Source organism: Temnothorax longispinosus, chromosome 5, assembly GCF_030848805.1.
Source record: "Temnothorax longispinosus isolate EJ_2023e chromosome 5, Tlon_JGU_v1, whole genome shotgun sequence".
Classification (NCBI taxonomy): domain Eukaryota; kingdom Metazoa; phylum Arthropoda; class Insecta; order Hymenoptera; family Formicidae; genus Temnothorax; species Temnothorax longispinosus.
Genome location: NC_092362.1, coordinates 21279212 through 21295519, shown reverse-complemented (window position 1 = coordinate 21295519; position 16308 = coordinate 21279212). Strand labels below are relative to the sequence as shown.

General features: G+C 40.3%; 3 protein-coding genes across 5 annotated transcripts; 1 reads left to right on the top strand and 2 right to left on the bottom strand.

Moving 5' to 3' along the window:
- Positions 1 to 6: 6 nt before the first annotated feature.
- LOC139812769 (ATPase WRNIP1) lies at positions 7 to 2612 on the bottom strand. Of its 2 annotated transcripts, none has more exons than XM_071777866.1 (3): positions 1988 to 2612; positions 1083 to 1920; positions 7 to 293 (listed from the first exon to the last, which is right to left on the bottom strand). In XM_071777866.1, exons 1-3 carry the CDS (start codon positions 2306 to 2308, stop codon positions 262 to 264), a joined length of 1191 nt encoding a protein of 396 aa, XP_071633967.1. In that variant the 5' UTR covers positions 2309 to 2612; the 3' UTR covers positions 7 to 261. The 2 variants fall into 2 exon arrangements, with proteins under 2 accessions (XP_071633967.1, XP_071633965.1); XM_071777864.1 differs by lacking the exon at positions 7 to 293 and adding an exon at positions 586 to 1019 and having other exon boundaries at positions 1988 to 2606.
- A 23-nt stretch (positions 2613 to 2635) lies between these two features.
- Positions 2636 to 5313, top strand: LOC139812768 (phosphatidylinositol-glycan biosynthesis class W protein). The gene is made up of 2 exons (XM_071777863.1): positions 2636 to 2792; positions 2865 to 5313. The coding sequence occupies exon 2, from the start codon at positions 2888 to 2890 to the stop codon at positions 4460 to 4462; it is 1575 nt and encodes a 524-aa protein (XP_071633964.1). The 5' UTR covers positions 2636 to 2792; positions 2865 to 2887; the 3' UTR covers positions 4463 to 5313.
- Positions 4761 to 8410, bottom strand: Eogt (EGF-domain O-GlcNAc transferase). Of its 2 annotated transcripts, none has more exons than XM_071777861.1 (10): positions 7470 to 8410; positions 7048 to 7254; positions 6783 to 6931; positions 6541 to 6704; positions 6335 to 6455; positions 6085 to 6238; positions 5804 to 6004; positions 5599 to 5732; positions 5420 to 5522; positions 4761 to 5189 (listed from the first exon to the last, which is right to left on the bottom strand). In XM_071777861.1, the coding sequence occupies exons 1-10, from the start codon at positions 7647 to 7649 to the stop codon at positions 4935 to 4937; spliced, it is 1668 nt and encodes a 555-aa protein (XP_071633962.1). In that variant the 5' UTR covers positions 7650 to 8410; the 3' UTR covers positions 4761 to 4934. The 2 variants fall into 2 exon arrangements, with proteins under 2 accessions (XP_071633962.1, XP_071633963.1); XM_071777862.1 differs by having other exon boundaries at positions 6335 to 6452.
- Between the last annotated feature and the right edge of the window lie 7898 nt (positions 8411 to 16308).

Here is a 16308-nt window from a genome sequence, read left to right as displayed (position 1 = left end):
CAAACCATGTGCGATTACCGAGCGATACGACGTAGTTGAGTTGCACTTTCTCAGGCGGCGCGTCGGAAAATGCAACACAGCAACACACGAAAAAGGCCGGGATGGCCTCTCTCAGGTTTCTCTCTGGTAGAAGTGATCGCTACATATCACACACGACTACAGTGACAATTCCAAGTTCCACAGTGTGCACTATATATTTGCCTGACAAAAGGAGCGTCAGCCAATGGTCGGTGGTTTACATTTAGTACCTAACATCATTGGTCAGTTGCACCAGCGGCGCGCTAATATCAAACCTGTATCCACGACATCGCATTGTAAATTGTAACATGCTGAGAGGGATTACAAAGGTTCGCAAATAGGTGAGTGCGAATTGATAATTGATAGTTAAATAATTTATTAAATATTAATAATTGATAGAATAACAAATAATGAATATATCGATTAAGCATGCTCAATCTGACAATTGCAATCACTCAATCTCAGGTTAGAATAGGGATTGATAATAATTTTGGCTTAATTTGCTTAAATGTTTGGAGGTTGATGGTTTCTTTAACCAACTAGAAATAAATGTATAACAAAAGAGCGTACAAAATATAAGTCTTAATTATTTACAAGCTCTGCTTTTCTTGAAAAATATCGGTACACTGCGGTTCTATAAATAAACAGATTCCACACTTTCTTGGTTTGTTAAATTACTAATATTTACAAGACAAGGATTTGTTATAAAAATTTATTATTACAAAAACGATAAATTAGTAATGATTATGCAAAGAACAAAGTATAAATTTTATCGAATCTACTCTATATAGCTTTGTCTGCTGAGTTATGTCTCATATGTAATGGCACGGCAGGTTGAGGACCTTTACATTCCGAAATCATTTTCTCAGCTGCTTTTAATGCATGGTATATCGATCGAGATTTCGGTGCTTTCGCTAAGTAAACCGTGCATTGTCCCAAAAGCACGTCACACTCTGGCATACCAATCATTTGACAGCCATGCATTGTATGAACAGCTACACCTGAATTTTTTAAACACACTTTAGTTACATATACACTACGAAAAATAAATTTCGTTTCTTTACCTAAAGCGTCTGGATCCGCTAGACCAATGTCTTCACTAGATATTCTAACCAGCCGTCTCGCAATGTTTACCGGATCTTCCTTAGCTGCCATAATTCTAGCCATCCAGTACAGAGAAGCACTTGCCTTACCAGCTCTTATTGATTTATGAAGCGCCGAATACATATGATGGCTCTGATTGGTTTCTTTTTCAGAAAGCACATGCGTTTTTTTTAAACCTTCCTTAATATCTTTCAGAGTTATTGTTACATTATTATTGTATGATGCTTTTGATCCACCTGCCTGCTTCGCAAGCGTTGCTAATTCTAAAGCATTCAGAGCTACACGTGCATCGCCATCGCATGCTTCTGCTAGCCACTGTACTGTATTATTATCAACATGAAATTTGTGTTTTGTATTGGAGTGAAATTTAATCTGTTTTCTGCTGTTTGTCAGTTCTTTTTCTTGTGCATCGAGCGTGCCACCATTTATGCACTCTATTGCCTTATAAAGAATCTCTGTTACATTGCGTTCCGTTAATTTATTGAACACAAATACGCGACAGCGACTTAACAGAGCTGGATTTAAGCTGTAAGACGGATTTTCGGTGGTACACCCAATTAAAGTGAACGTTCCTGCCTCTACGTGTGGCAGGAATATATCTTGCTGAAGCTTATTGAAACAATGAATTTCATCCATGAAGACAATGGTCTTGCATCCGAATTTTGATTTGTTCTTCGCTGCGGTAACAGCTTCCCTTATGCTTTTTACACCGGAATTGGCTGCAGATAGATTCACAATGTGCACGTTGTTACTCGTTAATTCTCTGCTTAAACATGCTATTATATTCGTCAAGGATGTCTGAAATATAAATTGTAGATGGTTATTACAAGGCAGCTGTAAAAGTGAAGAGTAAAACTAGCTTTACCTTTCCACATCCAGGTGGACCCCAGAATATCATGCTAGAAATCTCTCCTTTTTCCAATAAGTAGCTCAAAACAGTGTCTGGGCCAATAATTTGTTTCTGTCCCACATAAGCCGCAATACTCGTTGGCCTCATCTTTTCGACAAGTGAAACACGTTTCGATGCCTCTGAGGATTGTACTTTGGAACGTTTTGTAAAATTATGTTCAGACATGTTGTTGATACTGTTCCGCGTTTCATTAATATGTACTTTAAATTTTTTCACTTGATTATTCGTGACAAAATCCTCATCAAAAGGAAATGATCTCTTAGTTTTCACTTCCATGTAACTCTGTTTTTTTTTTTGGTTATGTCATTCTCTGTTTATGTACCAAATATATATATTTGTTTAAATATTTGAACAAACAGCAGGTAACGATAGGTACGCTAATATTAATAAATAAAAAATATGCGTATTATTTTTTCAATACAGCGATATTATCATGTGTCGTTTTTTAACATAATATGTAATTAAATTAATCACATTCTATTGCAATAATCATAAGATTTTGACGACGTTTTGACACAACTTTGACAATTAATGAAAGACCACTGAATTCATTGATATATTCTTTCTCGTCAAATCGCGCACAGAGTAGAATACAATTAAAAAAAAAGGCAAAGTGCTGCCATCTACGGCAATATGAACATGTGTCGTGTACAACATTGATATCAAATTTTTCGTGCAGAATTGGCATTCAATGAATATTTATCACACGCGTGACGAAACACGCGAGTGATGAATTAACGGGCAGATCATCCGAGCAACCGTAAGTTCTTTATTTGTCAGGTATACTTTCTTCAACTGCGCAAAATTATAGCTGGGTTGGGCACGCTCGTAGAATGCCTGAAATTCGATTTGGCGATGACGCCGCCGGTGAGCAAGGAACAATACCGACTCGAGCAAGAAGCGTTCGTTTCCAATCACGGAGGCACGACACCGGAAGAGGTGATTTTCACGCTTCTGCCATCCGTATGCGGCGTCTTATTAGCAACAACGACTCTGGGAATCCTTAAGAAGTACACCCACGAAAATGTGAGAGTCGTCATAGAGTTCATGCTAACCGTCATCCCGATTATCTTGTGCTGTACGATATTATCGGGACACATCGGTAGCGTATGCGTGATAATGATATCGATCTCTCTGCTAAACATAATGCTGCTGCTAAACAAGCGGATTAATCTCCCGAATTCAACCCGTGTGCGGCCGGTTACCGGCAAAAGGCCCTTCGTAACTCATTTTCGCGCGTTGACTAACATTATTACTGCGATTTGCATATTAGCCGTCGATTTTCGTATCTTTCCACGCAAGTTCGCCAAGACAGAAGCGTTTGGATACAGTCTAATGGATACGGGTGTCGGGTTGTTCATATTGGCAAATGCGTTGGTCGCGCCAGAGGCTCGAGACTTTTCTACCTTCCGTCGAGGAGGATTTCAGGAAACTTTGACGAAAAATATGAAAAATTGCTTCCGAAGTTGCGTGCCCCTCTTGGTGTTGGGCTTCGGACGTATCGCAGTAGTCGAGTACGTAGGATATCAGAAGCACGTTACCGAGTACGGCGTTCATTGGAACTTTTTTATAACTTTAGCTATCGTCAAGTTGTTCAGTAGCATGATTATCAGCAGTATTAGCTCGAAGTATTCGTTACTCTCAGGTATATGGATATTGTGGATGCACGAATACACTATGAGCTTTAAAGATTTAAAGACGTGGATTTTGGCGTGGGACGGGCCGAGAGACGACTTTATATCTGCCAATCGAGAGGGCCTAATTTCCGTACCCGGTTACGTAGGACTGTATTTTGTTGGCGTAGCTATTGGAAGATTGATACATTCAACATATCAAAGTTCGCACACGAGATCGAATATGAATATTTCTCTGAAACTGTATGGTTATGAATTTGGAATGGGCTACACTCATTGTAATGAGTCTATGTTGCTGTGTATTAAATTGTCTTTGATCTCCGCACAAACTTGCATCACGACATTATTCTGCGATTTTAAGATTTCAAGAAGATTAGCCAATGCCGGGTACTGCATGTGGATAGTAATTCTAGCAACTATACTACTTAGTTTGTTGCTGCTCGTAGAACTTGTGCTAGATGTAATTGATTGCGCGATAAACGAGTCTAGCATTGAAAGCAAAACAGAGAAATTGCGTAAAAATTTGCGTTTGAATTTAAAGAAACATGGGGAGAGTGAGAGAGAGGAAAATGATGAATGTGTAATCAGGAGATCTTTAGAGATTTTTGATGCTATAAATTACAACGGCCTATTCTTTTTTCTTGTTAGTAACGTTATGACCGGTCTTGTCAATATGTCAATACATACGTTGTATACCAAACAATTGGTAGCTCTATTAATATTAATTATATATATGGCTGTGAGTATAGTTTCAACATTGATACTTTATAGGCTCAAGATACCGATCAAACTGTGAAGTATATGCAAAAATGGTAATGAGTCGATTTTAATGAATTTACAATGTTTGATCGAGATTTTGACGATCTTGCTGATAACAATATTCTTCCATAAGTCTTTGTTGAAGACATTATATGTGATTATATTAAAACGTGTACAGTGAATTTTGTTAATATATTTTTTGTTTTTCCTTATAGAGAAAGATTACGTTATAGTTATTATGTGGCCAAATATAAATACGTAATTAAATATTATATACAGATATCGTATATTTAAACTTAACTACGAATTAATAATTAAGAGAAAGTACTGCTAAATGCAACACAGACATATCGCGATCTATCGCGCATTAATTTTATTTATCAAAATAAAGTATGTACATTAGTATAAAACTAGTACTAAGTATATAAGAAATTCGATCAACAAATGCATTTTAGATCACGTTCTGTTACCATACCTTATCGTCTTAATTTAGTGCCTAAGAGTCCTGTTCATAATTCATCTTTGGATAATATATCAGATTTTTGTAATCGTATCGGTTCTTTAGCATTGGAAGGTTGTACTAAATCTTCATTATCCGTCGTCTTAGTGTCATTTTGTATTTTGCCATGAGAATTGTTAAACTTCCTAAATGCATTGTGGTGCTTCACGTGATTTCTTGCAAGCGAAACAATTCTGAGAAATTCTTTAACGTCGAAGCTGTAGTTTGTAAACTTGGCGTGAGCTCCGCCATCAGGATGTGTCCCCTGTAAATTATAAACTGTTTAAGTATGTTTACATGTTTACATTTAATGACAAAACTTTAATCATAGTTTAAATCAGTGAGGAAATAAAATGGAATAGAAAAGACTTACAAAAATGTCACAAATATCTATTATAGTATCGCTCTTATTTATCACCAAATTTTTCTTTGATTATAATAAAACTAAGTTATCAAACCTTATATTATTTTAGCGAAAAATCTGTACGGACATACCGGGTCTTGTTGCACTAATCTTGACGTATCTTTCCATGTGAAATATTTTACACCTCTCAACCGTGCAAGATCTTTGTAGCAATTAGGATCTTCGCAATTGTATCTGCGGAAAATAATTGAAATGTATGATTTTACTATTCGCAATCATATACTTTTTAATGTTTCATAACATATCTTACATTTCGAACACTGCTGCCCAATCAGGCAAAAACATTAAATGCGTTAAGCCAGCGCCATGAATACCGATAAAAATATCAGAATTCCTAGTAATTTCTAACTGCTTTTTGAATGATACATTTTTATTATACACCACCTGCAAAAAGAACGTGTTGTGACATATAACAGAATGTTAAAGATAATTATATTTTTCTATTTGAGTATTACCTTCCTAACTTTATACTCCGGGTTCTCCTTCAAAGCGTTTACCAGTTCATTTTCGTTTAAAATCTTTCTGTACTGCGTATCTCTACTCAGCAATGTCACACGAATTCTCCGATCTTTCCTTTGATGAACAGGTATTTGAAGTCGATGCAACACATGATCACCAAAAGCTTTGAACAATCCGGATTTTTCACAGCCATAAATCTAAAACAATATTTTCTAATAATTGATATTCTTTTTTGGAGTATGGATCATCTCGGTGAAATGATATACAATGCTAGTACTAGTGGTGTATTGTAGAATAGGCCGAAGATCATTCGCGGCAGTAAAGGAAACACCAAGTTCCTGAAGCACACTGTTTCGCCTCGAAATGTTTTTAAATCCCATAATGGATTTCTCGTGAATGCTTCGAAGGTATCTTGGAACGCCGATCGATAGCTAAAAGCAAAATGTAATTCAGTATCTAACGGGTCGTAATCTTCATTTTACATGTTTGTGTCAATTTTGTTTTATGATTCGTTTTATGCTTGTTACCTATAACTTTCCCAGATGAGTATATGATTATCTTTATCGAAGGCAGATGGGTGCGAGAGATTCACGTGCAATGATGCGTACAAGTTGAAAAAGTCGCAAAAGTGATGGTACATGTTTACTACTAAAACAAAAAGCGACTTTAACGAAGTGGCGAATGTGAACCGTAATTTATCTGACATTCTTTTTGCAAATGCCTTCAAACTTACTGGCATCTATCTTCATGATAAAAGTCGGTTTCTCAATGACGATATCACAGTCGCCGTGGACAATCGGCCGGTGATGTAATTTTCGAAAGTTTCGTAATTCTGGTCCCCAAGACTGTAATGGACTAATGTGATCTGCGTTTTCTTGTAATCTTTTTTCGTTCAGCCTGATCGCAGAAGAGAGAGTTAGACACTTTCCAATTCCTCGTATAGATGATCTGTTTTGCTCGCTGATATTCACTCACGTGCAGTAGCCACCAATTTCACCTTCTTTTAGTACATCCATTTTGTATCGTATGGGTTCCTTTCGATTCAGCAAATCTGTGAAATTTAGCATCACGTTTCTCGCTCTGCAGAACCGCATATGCTCCGAACACTCCAAGGATGAATCATCCTGAAAAAAGTAAAATCCGATCAAGATATCAAGTTTATTATCTTTTTGCGTTCCGCGTATGACGTCAGATTCATATCATAAGTAATATATTATAAATAATTATATAGTAAACTTACCACAAATAATGGTTCACATAAAAGCATCATTTCCTTCCTTTGATCGCGCACGTATCCGAAATCGCCTTGTGCGTAATATGTATCTAACTGAGCTCTCTTTGTGGCGACCCAGCCCTTATGATCTCCTGGGCAATGCGGAATGGAAAAAGAATTTTCTGCTTTGCAATCTTCCTCGTAGCCCCAACATGCTTTAGTATCGAGACTATCCTGAATGTATTATAAATTTGAAACTTTTAATGAATTATATAAATCATGTAAAAAATGTTCAAGAATCTTTTAATTCAAATGAATATGTGAATAATATTATGTAAATGCGAAATCCACAGAAATCAATTTTTAAATAAAATTGTATATAATATGTTTTAAATATTATACAAAATGAAAAAAATATGTCAAGAATTTAATATTAAATATAATCTTACCTTATATGGACACGTCGCATCATTGCGGCATTTTTCTGCTACCGTGGGAAAAGAGTTGAAATAATACTTGACATGCTCGTGCGGTAGATTGATATCTGTGTAATTGCCGCCAATGGCAGTGACCGTAAATACAAGCACCAGTGACACAGGATGAACCGCGAACAACGTCCTCATGATCATTGTGTAAAAAGAAACTTTACTAGAACCGACCGGATATTGTTAAGACGTTCGTTGCGCGTTCGTCTTACAACGTTCTGCACGGTTTGAATGAAAAACGAACCACCTGTGAAGGTGGGTGTATGACCTCACAACCCGCGCATTAACACACATGCGTGGAACCTGTGCGGAGGTACGGTGAGAGGCGATACTTAACTTACTACGTGCGAGATGTGAGTCAGCTCATATCATAGAAATTACGCACTGGCTCGCCTTGAGCAGCCGCGAAGAAGCGAAGTTTTAATATTTCTTATTTCCTAAATAATACGCCGGCGTTTTTCGACCCCTCGGATCGATAATGCAGGTCCGTCTCTGAATACGGAGTACGTGGCAGCATTTTCTTTGAAATAATCACAGGGAGTCTTGCTGACTTTAATAATTCTATGTTCCTGATGACAGTATTGAAATGTATTTTTTAAAAACATTGAAATCTCTCATGAATAGACGAAAAAATCCTTTTAGTTATCTTTCTCACGGTCAGCTGTTTAATACGTTTGCAACATGGCCGTATACACTGTCACTGTCAAGGATGTTATTTGTGATCACAGTTTGAACGATTCTCTTTTCCGAGTGAAGTAATTAGGCCGAAATAAAGAATTGAAGCACCCTTGAGCAACTCTTATTTGATTCACATGACTTTAGCGTCTGCAAGTTTAAATTTTTAAACTGGAGTATTTTGTGGGTCTTGTTGGTTTTATGAGAAAGCATTCTTTTAACTGATTTGAGTCCCTCTGTGAGTTTCTTCCCATAATATGAATGAGTATCAGTATTACCCACAGAGTCTCGGCAAAGTAGAGAAGACGAATAATTTCTTCTATCTACTACCGATATATAACTATCAGCACATATAGTAGAAAAGACGAATATATGATAGTAACGTTTCGGAATAGTCATTACAATATCTATAGCAGATAAATAGTACAACAATATAATAGAAATTAATACAGTACAAAAGAATGTAGAGAAGAATATCTATTGTGGATAAAAGTATCTGCTAGAGATAAGATTTAAGAGTAACGCAGAAAAACGTAAGAGTGCGGTTGCAGTTATTATTGCTAAGAAATTGAAATTGCATTAGGTGAAAGTGTTTGTTTACAATTTTTATTTACACATTGTAGAAAAATAGGTAGTTGATCGTCACAAATATTAATTAAATTAATATTAAACATTTACATTGTACATCTCTGCTTGATATAAAATTAGAATTAATAATTGCGAAAATCTTAGAACGTAAACTTTACGTCGTATGTAAATTTATTTTCCGTATTCTCTAGGCGAGGGGTATTCTCTAGTAGACTATATTAAAGGTTTGCAAGTTTTGCATTACGTGTACGTATGAAAATTACAATATTATTAGAGTATAAGCGTTGAAATGAAGCGGGCTCCAATAAGGAATCGTTTGGTGCAGACTATTGTCTAACGTTAGTTAGTGTCGAATGATGGCTTCTGTTATTCATCATGCTCTTACGTAAATGAAATGCAAAACCCTGAGACAATGAGCCTGCGAGACGCACCTTATGCTAATCCTCGCGGGATACGTCAAAAACGATTTCGACGTATACGGAAGAGACAGTTCGATCCTTCTCTCGAGGCGTGGTCGAGGTAGATCTTATCTTCGCGGTTTATACGATTTCGCTCGTCGGAGAAAGAAAGAGGTACGAGTTGAATCTAAGGGTCCCCGCGCGTTTACCGGCTCTAATACACCGAGTCCCACACTTTGTTAGGCATGAATCGTTACGCAATCTGGAAGACTCGGATATCAGCTGCGACTCTCGTTGGTCGCGCAGGTGTCTTTCTCGGTTCACAAGAGATCGTTGCGATACAATTAAAGCTACATAGACCGTAGCCAGCGGCGAAAGGAGAGCGCGGATTCAAATCTACAGAACTTATTTTAACTTTGAGCGACACCCATTGTTCTCTTTTCTTCTCAATGTTGACGCCGCGGCGAATTAGAATTTGCGGACACCCCGTGCGTTACGCAACCAAATCTTAAGTGTTCAGTTGCGATATAGCGCAGATATACACTTGACTATTGAGATATCGAGGCATGACGAATCCTATGCGTGAGATCTACGTCTACGACCGAGCGATCTCGATCTTGTCTAACCGCGAGCGAATTGACTGATTATCTATGATCGTTCGCAAAACGGAAAATCACCGTAACAACTGTCCATCTACATATCCGAATAAATCGGCATTGGCCGCGCTAGTCCCGCAGGCCAATCACGATGATCCACAAATCAATGCTAATCGATGCGAGAGGATCGCCGATATCGGGCACGAGAGACAATAGCGTCGATATCTTTGGCGCGTCAACCTGCCGTAGCGTGACCCGGAAACAGATCTCGCTATACAAATGTTTTACATTTATATATGCATGTATAACTTATTCACTTGTATATATACGAAGGTCTCTCGCTATGTGTGTACGTAAAAACGTCGCGTAGTTTACCGGTATATGTAGATTGTTGCCGATCGGCCGGTGGAGACACACCGGTCTGCCTGGGCACGGATTGCCGCAGATAGATCGAAAGAACGATCTACATCGATCACGATCGCATCACCCCGACCCTCAGGTACCGATACGGTCGCAACGGTACCTCGCTATTTATACCGGTATGCCCAACTTTATTTCTTCTTGTAAATCTTTTGTCGTCGTGGATTGTTAAGATGATTTTCTCCGATTGGAGTAGTCACGGCATGATCGCATTATCTTTCTGAGAGATGTCTTAGTTGCAACGTGATAATTTACGTGACAATTCGTCGTCTTTTGACAAACATCTAAGATATTTCATTGATATTTTAACGAGGGGCTACGTAGACAAATAACGCAGTGTACACATATATATAAGACACAAGCGTAGTAGACATGGTTATATATCGATCTTATGTATTACGTTTTATTCCGTTATTGCATAACTTTATTTATAAACATATTAACGGCAGATATTTATAGCTATTGAAAATTAAATGCTATATTTTCCGGATCGCAGACAGAGAAGGAATGAACAATGAATGCAATTATAAACATATCGCTCATTGTCGCGTCACAGTACCGGAAAACAGGCAATCCACAAGCGAAACCGGTTTACATCCCTGAAAATAAGCGGAGCTATTAAGCTTCACATGTATAGTTATGACCATTGGAACTACTGATTGCTGTCGTTTAAGTCACGGCGATCGTCGTAAAATTTCTTCGGCGTCGCGGCCGCGGTAAGAATCGCGCCGGCGACGTATATCGCGCGGCCAGATTGATTTTGTGATGACGCAACGGCGATTTTCGCAACGGGCCGCTGATAAACGGGGGACCCCGGCGTTTCCGCAGAAACGCAACGCGCGGGCAATAATACGAGCACCGTGACATCGGCGTAACGTCCAACCGTCGCCGCCACGTTGGCGCCGCGTGTCACACAGTCGAGAGCCCGGTGTCAACCTACGCGAAAATCAACGCTATAATGTTCCCCGTAGACCTCGCGGTTCCTCCCGTCGGAGAAAATCGCGGGGGCGACGCGTCACATTGCAACCGCAGCGTCTTGCGAAACGGGAACGCTCCGAGTCACCCACACGCCACCGAAAAAGTTCGCCGACGAATACAAGTCCCCGTTTCACGAGCGAGTGCATCCGCACGAGTGCCGAAAAGAAACGCGGGCTTTCCCCAACATCCTCGCGGAGATGTTACGGGAGATCTCTCGCGCCGATCTGCGCGAAAACGCAAAGCGCCGTACATTCTTCCGTGAATCTACCTGCGTCTTTTCTCTGCGCCACCCACGCGCTCATTTCAATGCGTATCCGTAGACGTAAAGTATGGCGATTGCCGTCTTTTCTTGCTAGATAGAACCGCGAGTTGAATACAATAATACTCGAGCCTCACATTGCAGCCTTGTGACGAGCTGTGCGGAGATGACTTATTATCATCGAGTCGTTTCGATAGCACGCTATCGATCGAATCGAATCAATGAAGCGTTCAAACGCTACGTAAACAGATCGTCGCGTCGGTGCGAAGAACGCAAAAAACCGAAAGCGTACAAAATCGACGGAGAGCGAACATAAATCGAGTAGCGGCCGTTGACTCTCCGCGACAGATGATAGGAAATAATAAGTTATTTCTCGGGGATCAATAAACCATTGATTATCGGGTCTTCCAACGTTTACAATTATACACGCTCGAATTCCAGTTCTATTGAGCTACCGACTAGTGCTACAGAAATTGCCCGACGGCGTTCGTGCGAAAAGAACTACCTTCCACGCACTGACTTTCTCGTTAGCGCAACACCACGGACTAATCGCTTAATTAATAGATGATAAATGTTTGCAATTCCACCAGCGAGTCCCGCAAATCTCCGTACGCAGCTCGTTACCAGACCCAATTAATTACGTAGCGGAACGATTAAATGCGCGGCTCGGCGTCGTCGATCCGCCGGCGAGGGCAAGCGGACGTTCCTTCGTGTCATTCTTCCTCGCCTCCAAGAGAGTTCCACCACGAATTTTCTTCGTGACTCGGTGCGCGATTTATTTCTATGTGTCGACAGGGTCACCGGGTTACGATTCCTGATGTCGCGAGCACGCCAGGAACGCGCGAAGCTTAAATTATTGCATGAGGGCCGGCGAAGTGGGTTTAAAGTTTCGTTCACGGGGGACCTTTAATTCAAGACCGACTGCTTTCGAAAGTGCGCATTGGCATCGAATAACTCGCGCCGAAATCCTCCGTGCGAATATTTAACCGTGAATTGCACATATAAAGAGAAAATGCAGAAACGAATAATTTCTTTGTCACCTTTACGAATTGCGTCAACACCATCTTTGTACTTTTAATTAAAATATTATATATTTTTTAAATTTATCAAGTTTTGCAATCTTTCAAATCAAATTACGACTGAAGAACTGAAAATTCAATAAAATAATGTGGTTTTTTATGCTTTAATCTTTTGTAATGAAAAAAAAAAAACAACAAATGCACACATTGTAATGCAATATAGGCGCAGATTGCATTATAGATTGCGCGAAGAAAGGAAATGAGAAGCGGAGGGAGGATTTTATAAAAATAAAACTATATAAAATTGTATTATTTTATTAATTAATCAATTTAATTAATATACTAATGATTAACTTTAAGATATTTGAGTCTTAATGATCCAGTAGCTGCGATTATAGCAAACATTTCATTACGTGTTAAATTCAAGCTGGAATTTCGTCGGGAATGTCGCAGATCGAGATGTCCTCAACGAGAGAACCGTGACAAAGCAATCGCCCATTAAACTTTGGTCCATATATATGTCGTTTCGAGGCAAAAAAATCTCACCTCTCTCGCGCTGTACCTCGCGTGAACACGATCGTAAACGAGAATTGGTAATTGAAATATTAATGAGATGCCGGGCACAAAACACGGTAGCCGCGTCGTGTACCTGCGTATACAAGCGCTATAAATGAGAGAGGGCTTGGTCACATTAACGTCGTCGCGGGTGACAATGTGAGTCGGGTCGCTATCAACGACGTGGCCCCGCACCGCTAACGAATTATCGTCACTTCCCCAATCGATTACGCCAGGACTATAAATCAAAACTTTGTCATATCTCGCATCTTAAGAGTGCCTCCATCTCGACGAACACAGCCGTCGCATTAACTAGCCCCACGATAAGCAGATCCTATTCCGAAAAACCGTTCGAAGTACAGTTATTACGGTAGCTCTATACGAATCTGCGTTGACGGTTTCGAAATATTTCATAACCGCAAGATAATATTACGTGTGATAGAGTCATATTCCAGAATATACATATGAAATTAGGATATACAATCTCGTGATGTACGCTCTTGACTATCGTCGAGATTTCTGTTAGCAGTAAAGTTATAGATAGTGAGCATGACTTGTTATCAGAAAACAGACAGCGACTTAGTTGCAAAATAAATTCGATAAAGTCTCCATCGTGCAGGAACTTATCCGTTTCTAGAAGAGTAAATATAACTTGTCGCTTCGTGAGTTATCCGCGGTAGTTCTTCAAAGTCCAGACGACGCGACGCGACAGCGGGACCGCCGCGAAGGATGTGCCAAGTCGCTGTCACGGACCTCCCGTCGAGAGAGAGAGAGAGAGAGAGAGAGAGAGAGAGAGAGAGAGAGAGAGAAGAGGTCCTTTTAACAACTCACGGCTTATCCGGGGAACCCTGGCCAACGCGGAGTACATCTCGAGGGTGCCGTGAATGCGAGCCATGGTACGCTCGTAAAAAGATGAACCGGTGACAACCGCTATGACGCGGAATTTACGACGTCGAGGTCACAGCCCAGGTCGAATCGTGAACACCGCCGGACAAGTTGTCGTTGTGTTTGCAAAAAAACCCCTCTCCGTCGCTTCCATTCCGCCGCGATCGCGGGTCCGGCTTAGGTATGAACAGCGTCTGGATGGTCAATAACGTCTTCGGTGCTCGTGTTTATCTCGATCGGCCGGAGTCGTCGGGATCACGTGTCTCTTCGGGAGGATAATCACGAGGACGGTTGCGGCGGGTCTCCGTGGATGATTATTATCGCACGAATGGTACTTACAACGTGATTCAAGTGATCGCTCAATTTCTCCCGATCACCCGCACGAATCGGTTTCGATAGAACGTCGACAAAACTCGCGTCAACGATCCTATTTCTCTGAATTTTTTCCGTAAACGTTCACATTACATGTATCTCATATATTTTACATAAAACCTATAAAATACTGTATATATGAAAGATATAAGAAAAGGGGGTTAACGGTTTATAAAATTTATTATGGCAACAATAACGCAAGTTTGTACCAGTCTTTAGAAATTCAGGCTTTGATCAGTAAAGAAAATGAGCGATAAAAGTCTACAAAAGTTTGAGCAATACGCCGGCAGGAGTTCCGACTGTTCCTCTCTAACGTCTTTATAATCTATTAAACCCCCTCGTAAAAGTGGTCTCAACATGCGGAGTAACCCAGAGTTATTTGCCTCTCGAAAGCAGGATATGCAATTGCTAGCACATCATTCTTTTTTTACAAATGCTTCTGACATAATTTATGCTCATTAAACCAATAGACTATAACCCAACTATAATAACAATTAGTCTAACGATTATTATAACTTTTAATAACTGACAGAAATTTATAACTATATAAACTATGTTTATTAAAACTATAAGCTTTGCACGCACGAAAAAATCAAGAATCTGACGTTCAGTCTTAATCTGTTAATTTGATTAAAATTTTATGAGTAATTCATAATGCGTGTGTATCGAGGTCTCTTCGTGATGTCTCTTTAAAAATCAAGGACGATCACCATAGGTGATCGTAACGGCGAAGAAAAACAACCTGCAAGAATACATCACAATAGCATTTGTTGCCGCGAAACGCCCACGTGACGCGAGAAGCACAGGTGTGCTCTTCCGCCTCTTTTTTATGCGCCGCGAAACTTCTATTTCGCTCTGTGACATAGGTCACACCGCGCCGGTCCAGGAATGCACGCGACTTTCTTCATCTCTTTATGGAAACGCGAGAAGTGTGCGAATCATGTTCCTCGTGATAGCGAGGAGAGAAAGGTTGTGAAAAGACCGTGGGGCGGGACGGGGGAATGGAGGTGAAGGCGAATTCTCGCGTGGTTCTCGAGTCAAGTTGCACCTGCGTGATTCCTATTCGTTGCATGTGATATCATGCGCGCGTTCACCACGAAAGTGGTGCCTGACAACTTCAGGTGATCTGCATAGTAATTAGTAAATCGAGCCCGGAGAAGCCTGTATTTCTGCATATCGCGCGACCATAACATTAGAATAAGTTCCCCATTAAGCGCCGTATCTCACACATAATGCGCTACGGTATATATTCAATGGCTCTTTCCATGTCGCAAAACGCACCAAGCGATCGTGCGCGAGTAACATTCGTCAAGAGCAGCGCAAGACCTTCCCGCTAGGAAGAGAGAATTTCAATCCTCTTATATGTCGCCGCATTATCTGCGTTACAACGATAATTGTGATAATGTTGCAATCTACAAGCAACGTATAATTTCAGAACTAACGGGATGAAAACAGTTATGTTTAAAACCTTGTCGGTCAGATAAATTTTACATTTGTGACGCACGAATATCTAAGCGACGTGCGACGCATGAATATCTAAGATCATAACGTATTTCACTTAATGGCAATTGAACTACCGTTGGAAGTTTTCTAGGATATATATATCTTTCTTATATATGCCACTTCTCATTGGTAGTTTGGCGTCAAAAACTTATAATCGGTCTTAAAATCTCAAATCCCTTGTTCGAAGAAGATGGGGCATTGTGTTTGTTTGGAGCGAGTAGCTCTTTCGGATGGATGTTCGCGATACCGTTTGTCTGTGCGGATCGCCAGGATCACTCCCTGAGGAATTCGGCGACCCAGCGGGTCGTCCACGGGAGTAACGCGCGACATTCCGTGTCGAGGGAGATTGGCCGTGTCGTGTCGACAACAAAAACGATCCCGGCCCGAAAACTGTTTCACGGCCGGGAACTTGCACCGGTTATCAAGCAAGATCGAAGGAACAAGGGCGTGCACGGGGCCATAATCGTGGATCAACTTCTGGCTCTGCGGACCTGTCCACGCCGCTTCGACCAGTCCGGAACACCGACTCCACCTATCTACCCTGTATCGCCGGTG